The sequence below is a fragment of the Homalodisca vitripennis genome, chromosome 6 (genome assembly GCF_021130785.1).
Source record: "Homalodisca vitripennis isolate AUS2020 chromosome 6, UT_GWSS_2.1, whole genome shotgun sequence".
NCBI classification, from domain to species: Eukaryota; Metazoa; Arthropoda; class Insecta; order Hemiptera; family Cicadellidae; genus Homalodisca; species Homalodisca vitripennis.
The window spans coordinates 158949227-158957156 of NC_060212.1; the positions used below are offsets into that span (position 1 = coordinate 158949227).

The following is a 7930-nucleotide window of genomic DNA, read 5'->3' on the forward strand; positions in this document are numbered from 1 at the left end:
TATGTTATAGCACGGTCCAGCTGTGTAGCGGCACGCGTGTAGGATGTAAGAGCATCGGCACGCAATGTTTGGGGTCGTTCATTATCCTCAAATGATAGTTATTTACATAGCGAGGCCAGTACAAGGGCCGGACCGTCAACAAGTTGTGCTAGTATCTGGCAGAGTACGGTGGCAGCGGTGGCGTGGTGTAGTGGTAGCGGGCGAGGGAATGTCTCCACCGCTCACCTGGCAGGCCCCGCCCCCTGACGTCACGGCACGGCGGCCTCTCATTGGTCGGCGGCAATCATGGCAGGCGTGTACGTCAATCAATACCACATGGTGCCTTGTGGAGGGGGTGCGGCGGGGCGGCCAGAGCTTCAGTCACAAGTCTGAGAGCCACCGAGCAGCGAGGAGTGCGCGAGTGTCTTGTGTGTGTCGTGATAACCCGGTCAAGCTGTACTCGCACAGGGAAGAAGACATGTTGACGATGGAGGCCGACCTGAAGGGTGGCCACATGGCGCCGCACCACCACGTCGGCGGACACCCGGTGTCCACGTACAGTGCGCTGGGGAGTATCGTACACAGTAACGTGATGGGTCTGAGCCAGCCGCCGCCGCAGCAGATGCACCACGCTCCCCCGCCTTCGCATCAGCAGCAGCAACACCACCACGGGCCGCCACCCAACAACAACAATTCCTCCAGCAAGAACCAGAACATCGACAGGGTCAAGCGGCCCATGAACGCGTTCATGGTGTGGTCCCGCGGCCAGCGCAGGAAGATGGCCCAAGAGAACCCCAAGATGCACAACTCCGAGATTTCCAAGCGACTGGGAGCGGAGTGGAAGTTACTGAGCGAGTCGGAGAAGAGACCGTTCATCGACGAGGCCAAGAGACTCAGAGCGGTCCACATGAAGGAGCACCCGGACTACAAGTACAGACCGCGCAGGAAGACGAAGACCCTGCTGAAGAAGGACAAGTACCCTCTGGCCACCGGAGGACTCCTACCCAACTCTCAGTCGGATCTGTCCAGGAATCCGTCGGCGGGAGGTGTGGGTGGCCAACAGGTCGTCGGGAGGGACATGTACCAGCAGATGACCAACGGTTACATGCCCAACGGATACATGATGCACGATCCCTCGGCTTATCAACAACACCATAGCTACGGCAGCCACATGACAGGAGGTTACCCGCGGTACGATATGAGCCAGATGCACCCCAACTCCTCCACCCTCAACTACATGAACGGAGGGTCTTACGGCATGTACACGGGCGCCGGCGGCACGGTCCCGGGTGGCGCGGGGTCACCTTATCACTCGATGCAGCAGACGGGATCTCACAGTCCCAGCGGCTCCAGCATCAAGTCCGAACCGGTGTCCCCGTCGTCGGCGGGTCTGCACACTCCTACACCCGTCAGTAGCATCAAGAGGGAATACACCGGCAGCACACCCAACACCGGCGATCTCCGCCAGATGATCTCGATGTACCTGCCTACGGACCCCAACAGTGACCACCAGAGGCTGCAGGCCATGCACCCCCAGTACCCCGTTCACAGCGGTTCTCCCGACCCTCTGGGCCCCACGAACATGCCCCTGACACACATGTAGGGCTCGGATCCGGTCCCTCTGTACGACTGCCGGTACCAGAAGGACGACCGAACCCACTTCGACTTGTGATCCCAGTGCTAGGCGAGACTGTGACCATGTGCCAACTGTAAATAGACAATTTTCTACTCGAGTGTCCCGGCCGGAACATCCGAACCCGGTAAATTATGTATATAATGTAGTATAGGTTATGTTTAAGTTGCGTAGAGGCCTACGTTGTCAGATGGATGAGCGTTGTACAGTATATTTAGGTTGTTTTTGGCGGTTTTCTTTTATTTAGAGCCTTTAGATACACGATTTCTATGTTTGTTATGTGTAATTTGCGTTGAAAGTTGGATTTGTACTGAAGCATCGGGTTGTTTCGTTCTCGGGCATATCTCGTGCTTCTGTCAGCACCTGGGGCGGGTCTGCCGATGTCAGTGAGAAATGTTATGGTAGGTGAGTTACCATCCTTTCATTTTTAACTTAGGCTATTTAACATTTCCAATTTTTATATGGCATTTCCAAAAGTACTTTTTAATTTCCTACACGAGAATTTCATCTGACTATGCCTTAAAATCCTTCCGTTAAAAAATATAATCGTTTATGAAATTTGAGTTAAGGGCAATTTTTGCATTTCAAAAATGTCTTTTTATCTTATCATACAAACTTTTTTAAATTATTTTTTTATAATGTTCTTGTGGTTATGTTAAGTATAATAGTAATGTAATAATACCAAACATTTATTTTTAACGATTAACAGTTTATTTTATTAGATGTTTCGTACCATATATCTACCACAATTTTCGTTCAACTCCTTTCTTAGTTTTGTGCTCAAAAACTGTAAATCCTTTAAGTGTAAATAAATAAGGGTATCGTTGAAATAACATATATGTTCAAAAATGTGTTTGCTACCAACCACAGGGACAGCTTTATATGCATTAAAAGTTTTTCATTTTCATGTGAATAGTTACAAATTAGGTTAAGAATTCATTTAAAAGCAATGAGATTCTAATGAATACAGGAATCTTTTTTGGGCAGATTTGCTTGCCGCAGATTGGTGTTATTTTATAAATAAGAAAGTTTTGTTGTATTTTGTTAACTTAAAATAATGATGATTAGAATACTAATTGATTGTATTGTTGAAGTGTTTAGCTTAGTAGACATTCCAACGAGGTTTGCAAAAAGCGAAGTGGCATAAAAATGTCGACAGTATCATTTTGAATAGAGGTGGCCTTTGTATTCTATTGTTGCAATGGGGCTTTTATCACAATGACAATGAACTATTCACTATTGTTGGTTTCATCAAAGGGGATGATTCTTAAAGATTGTTTACTAACAAATCGCATTCATGATTGATTAGTATTCAATTTTATTTTGCTCTCACTTTTGTTAGGGGTGATCTATTGCTAATTGTATTCCCTAACAAGGTTACCATTTACTGAAATAGTACGAAAAATCACAAAATCTATTTTAAATCGTCGGTTAGATTGTGCTGATAATTTGCAAGGTATTTTATTTAATACTATTTGATCATATTTCATTGCTTCAGCTAGTGTTGCTACAAGCAATCTTTTATTAGGATTATAATAATTTCACTTATCATACAATGTAGGTATGCTAATAAGTACCTAGAAATTTATCTTCTATACTTTTTCGTTTTTACACAGTTCTGGTCATGCTTGCCTTAAGTTCACTTATCAATAAATGTGTATAGTAGTTAGTGAAGTATGAATATTTTCAATTCGTACCATGGGCAATGATTAAAATTATTATTATTTAAACCACCAAATTCTTGAATTAAAACGAAATCGAGCGATGAAGACAATTCAATTTTATTTTCTCTTAAACCGATTTTTCGTCGCTACATGCCACTTTCGGGTTCTCAATTCGTTCCAATTCGTGTTCGTTAGTTACTAAACTCGTTATGAATGTATAATATTCAGTATAAACCTTTTAACCATTTAAAAAGTAGTGATTTTGAAAACGGACTTTCTTCTAAAAAAGTCCTATACATATTTGCACGTGACGAAGCTATTTTGGTTTATATTATTTTTGTATCATAATTGGTGTTGGGAATGACGAATGTTTAATGCGACAAGAAAAAATATGTTTTTATAAAAGTTCTTCGCGATGCTTTGCAATAATAAAACTGACAGGAAATAAAAATCTCATGAATGTCGGTAAATCTCTACATAAGTTTAAAATTAAAGGAATTAATTTTTTCCTTAAATTTATTAAAGTATTAAACTCTAAAATGCCCTTGCATTTATTAATAACTACTATACTTCTATATAAGAGTTTGAATCGGATAGTTTGTTTTAATGTTACTTTTTTAACATTCTATTACAATATTACTGTTTTTATGTGATTGCACCAACTTTATTTAAACCCATCTTTATGAAAAAGCCTCTTTTTCTAGATTGATCCAAACGTCATTTTTCATATTTTATTCATTTATTTCTTAACCAAATTAGCTACTAATACTCAATAAATTTATAGTCTATTTTTGCCATCGGTTAAAGTATAAAGTTTTTACTGGGTAGAGCAAGGACACGCCGAGAAACCAAAGTTAATTCAACTTTTAAGTACGATTCTTTGTACTCACATTTTGTCTCTTTATTATCTTGTAAAAGACACCGACTCTATATTCGTAGACAACGTGGTTTTACTGTGTAATTTCATAAAAAAAATGCAAAATTGTAAAATTGATATTCCGAGTATGTTGGGAAATTTTGCTGATAAACCGTACTTACGTGATTTATTAGACATGTGTCTGTAATTGTTTGAACAGAAAAAAGCGCAAGTATTGTTTAATCGTTTTACGTAGTGTTATTTTGTAGACCAGTTAATAACATATGTAAAACCTTTTCAGTAAAACAATCTCGAAGATGGCTTTAAATAGGGTTGTAAAGTAATTAAATGAAAACCAATGCAGTATTACAATGAACTTGTTTAAGACGAAACTTTGACTTCTTTTTAAATTTCAATGTATTTATCATTGCAAAGTACTTTTTTTGTGGTTTGTATTACTTGTGGATTAGTTTGCTAGGAGGCTACATGTTTGTACTATTTATAATTTGTTTCCCCCTTTGTTAGATTCCTGTTGAAAAATGTCATTACATCAGGAGTTATAATTCATGGACAATCACTGTGTCCCAGATGTTTTAACTCTGTACGCTTCACATAATAGATATTGGGCGCTTACCAGAAAGTCATAAAAAGATTCGTAGTAAATCTACATAGCTATATTACATTAGCTTTCATAGTTAATCCATTCTTCTAAGAGAAAATATTCTTAAATAAATTTAAGTTGGAAAACTAAATTGATTTCGTTGGATTGTTGATCAGTCGCCAATCTCAAGAAACACTCCTGTTAAATTCAAACTATGTTTAATAATTATTTTAGTTTTTGCGTGTATTTGTACGCCAACTTCTAAAACAAATTTAATAGTTTAATAAAAAAATCAACAAATAGTTTTTTATCTGTACAATACATTTTTATGGGTGGGTTTTCGTTTGTCCAAATTATAGTTTATTAATATAGGACAAGTACCGCTACCTTCAGTACCATTTCCATAGCTGACGTGATTTGCTATCAGTGATAAGATGGCGAAGATAAAACTACTGCGGAACAAGTGATCAGAGATATTTCTTTATGATGTTCAAAATTACTAAAATACACGCTAGTGTCTCTTTAAATCGTAAGTTTTATTTGTAGATTATCTTTATAAAAGAATTTGGTAGTATTGACTCGAACTTCATATATTGGAATTGTTGTTATTACAAAACAAGAACGTAACACAAGTTTAGTACAAATTAGGAAGCTTGTAGGAAATCTAAAAAAATCCCTTATAAATGTACTGAACATCTAGCCTACTCAAATAGCCACCAAGTATAATTTGGGTTTCAGTTTTAATATTATAAATAAGATAAAATTTGTAAAAAATATTTAACTTAATTTTCTATATTGATTTTCATTCTTAAATTGTTCAATTTTGCATTACATATTTCCTATATAATTCTCATTGAACTAAATTAAGATTTTGGAGTTTTATTCATGATATTTCCTGTTCTGCAGGAACTGTATTCATTATTTCACCAGGTGAAAGTTACGAATTCTAGAATTTCCCTGTCAGTTTTGTCGCGATCCCACATTATTCCCCGCTGTATTAGGTGTGGGCTCCTGATCGCGCCCAATGTGTCGGGATTTATACAGGACTGATCCCATGTCTTTTCCGGTCCGCCGGTAATTCCGATAAGAATCTCGGCTACTGCCGGCCGGATCCGTAGTGTACCGGTCCTTCCTAACCGGTTCTTCCCTCCCCACTCACGGCTCAGCGGACCCTTGCCATATTTATTTATGACCCACGGCTCCAAACGGTTTCTGGAATTTTCGTCTCTCAGTGCAAGTCCGTTTGTGGCGGCCGTGTCACATGTCAAGTTGTAAAAGTCTCCAACCCCTGCATTAGCTCGTCCCGGGGCCTACACTCACATCCACGTCCGTTTCCAAGTAGTGTCGGACTCGTTTTATAACCACGTAATAACTTAACTGCCTACTCTGTCAATTACTTTTATGTAGACTTGCAATTCGAGTGTAGCGCACAAAATAGCCGTAGCTTGATTTAGACGCCCCTATTTTAGATTGAGCTTAGTGTCTCACCAGGTAGTGTCAGCAGGTATAATCTGAAGTTTTGTATCAGCATGAACCAGGATGTACTTGTGACATTGACGACTCTTGTGTCTCTCCTCAATTAATATCGGTTGTAGTACTGTAACACTAGCTCTTGTGAAACACGACAAATACCAATAAATCGATCTGCGTTTGTTTAATTTAATCGCAGTCAAGGACAACTGTTGTAAATAACATTCTTGTTTAACCTGTCTCATTTAGGTTATTGAATAAGGTATTTATAGGCTACATGCAAATTATCAGCACTTGCCGACATGTCGCAAAACAAACCCGCAACCTGGAATGTAAACTCAGCTATAACACACTGTTCCAATGATTCCAAATGGCGTCGGAAGTTGTTGTAACTTGTATACGATTCTGTTCTACTGTTGTTCAACTGTAAATTTTGTTTGTAAATTCCCGCCATTACTTTGAACATGTGTACAAATTTCAATTTTAAGCTTAAACTTGTACAGTGAGTGTTACATAGTCAGTGGCATGTGAATATAATATAAATAAGTTTATATAGTCAACTGACGTTTTATTTCGACACACCTTTTTGTTTCTTCTGGGTTTAGTCTACGGGCTGAATTTAGAATTTTGAAACTCTTTTCCCTCAGCCCTTCAGAAATTACTGAACAGACAAAATGTGCCTTTTGACTACATAAGGTATTTTGCTGTCAAAAAGTGCAGTAGATGAAAGTTCTATAGGCTTTAGTGGTTAATATTTTTGCATAACTATTAATTTGAGGCATTCGTGAGACATTTGGTGTGAACACCTTTTGTAAACACATTTTATGCTATCAAAGATTAAAAACATTAAATAATGTCTTATGATAATTTCATAAGAGGTTGTAAAAGGCAAAACCTTAATATAACTAACTATAAGTATACATTCAAAATAATTAATTGATATAAATTATCATAAACAACTACTCAAGCAATATCTAATTTCTCTGGCCGTTAATAATTTTATGTTTAGTTTATCATTTTTTACAATTCTTTATTAAAATGCCATTCAATGATTAACATTTATTGCACACTTCTAAAGATTGGATCATAACCAAAATGTTGAATTTAAGGTATATACCTTTTATAGATTCGTTTTGTGCCATCCAAGATTAAAAAATTTAATAAATCATCTGACAAGAGCAAGTTAAATTACTAAGTTAAATTTAAAAATTTGTTGTGGAAGTAAATCCTCCTTAATACAACACATCAATGTATCCAGTTAATATTTAGCCAAATTTAGCTCGATTATTTATTTTTCAATCTATTTTTCCACTTCGGAAGTTCTGTACAAATTGTTTTATAAATGCTTAAGACATACATGTAAAATAACAAAATGTAGGAATATAATATTTACAATATTATATTTCCAAGTGGTAATTATAAATCAAAATAAAATAATAAAGTAATGAAAATTGCATCATTATTGTGGAATATTACTGATGGGTTTAAAAATAAAACAGGTTTTAAGTTAGCAATCAGAGATGAACTTCAAAATTATCCACTAAAAAAACTACAAGTTCAAAACTCCTTTCGAGGAAGTGCATATCGTAATAATCTTACTGTTTTATGAGTTTTATTTATTCATTAAATGATATCGTAGGTTATTAATACTCGAAGCACAGCCTAGTGTTTAGTTCCCAAACTGCTGAACTTCATGGTTTGGTGAATAATATTGGCAAGCTCTTGAC

General features: G+C 37.5%; 1 protein-coding gene across 1 annotated transcript; it reads left to right on the plus strand.

Annotated features, from left to right (window-relative positions):
- The first annotated feature begins 357 nt into the window (after positions 1–357).
- Positions 358–6763, plus strand: LOC124365084 (transcription factor Sox-2-like). Its single transcript, XM_046821019.1, has one exon. The coding sequence runs from the start codon at positions 458–460 to the stop codon at positions 1580–1582; it is 1125 nt and encodes a 374-aa protein (XP_046676975.1). The 5' UTR covers positions 358–457; the 3' UTR covers positions 1583–6763.
- The last annotated feature ends 1167 nt before the right edge of the window (positions 6764–7930 follow it).

Coding starts and splice junctions, on each gene's coding strand:
- LOC124365084 (XM_046821019.1), top strand. CDS start 458: ATGTTGACGATGGAGGCCGACCTGAAGGGTGGCCACATGGCGCCGCAC.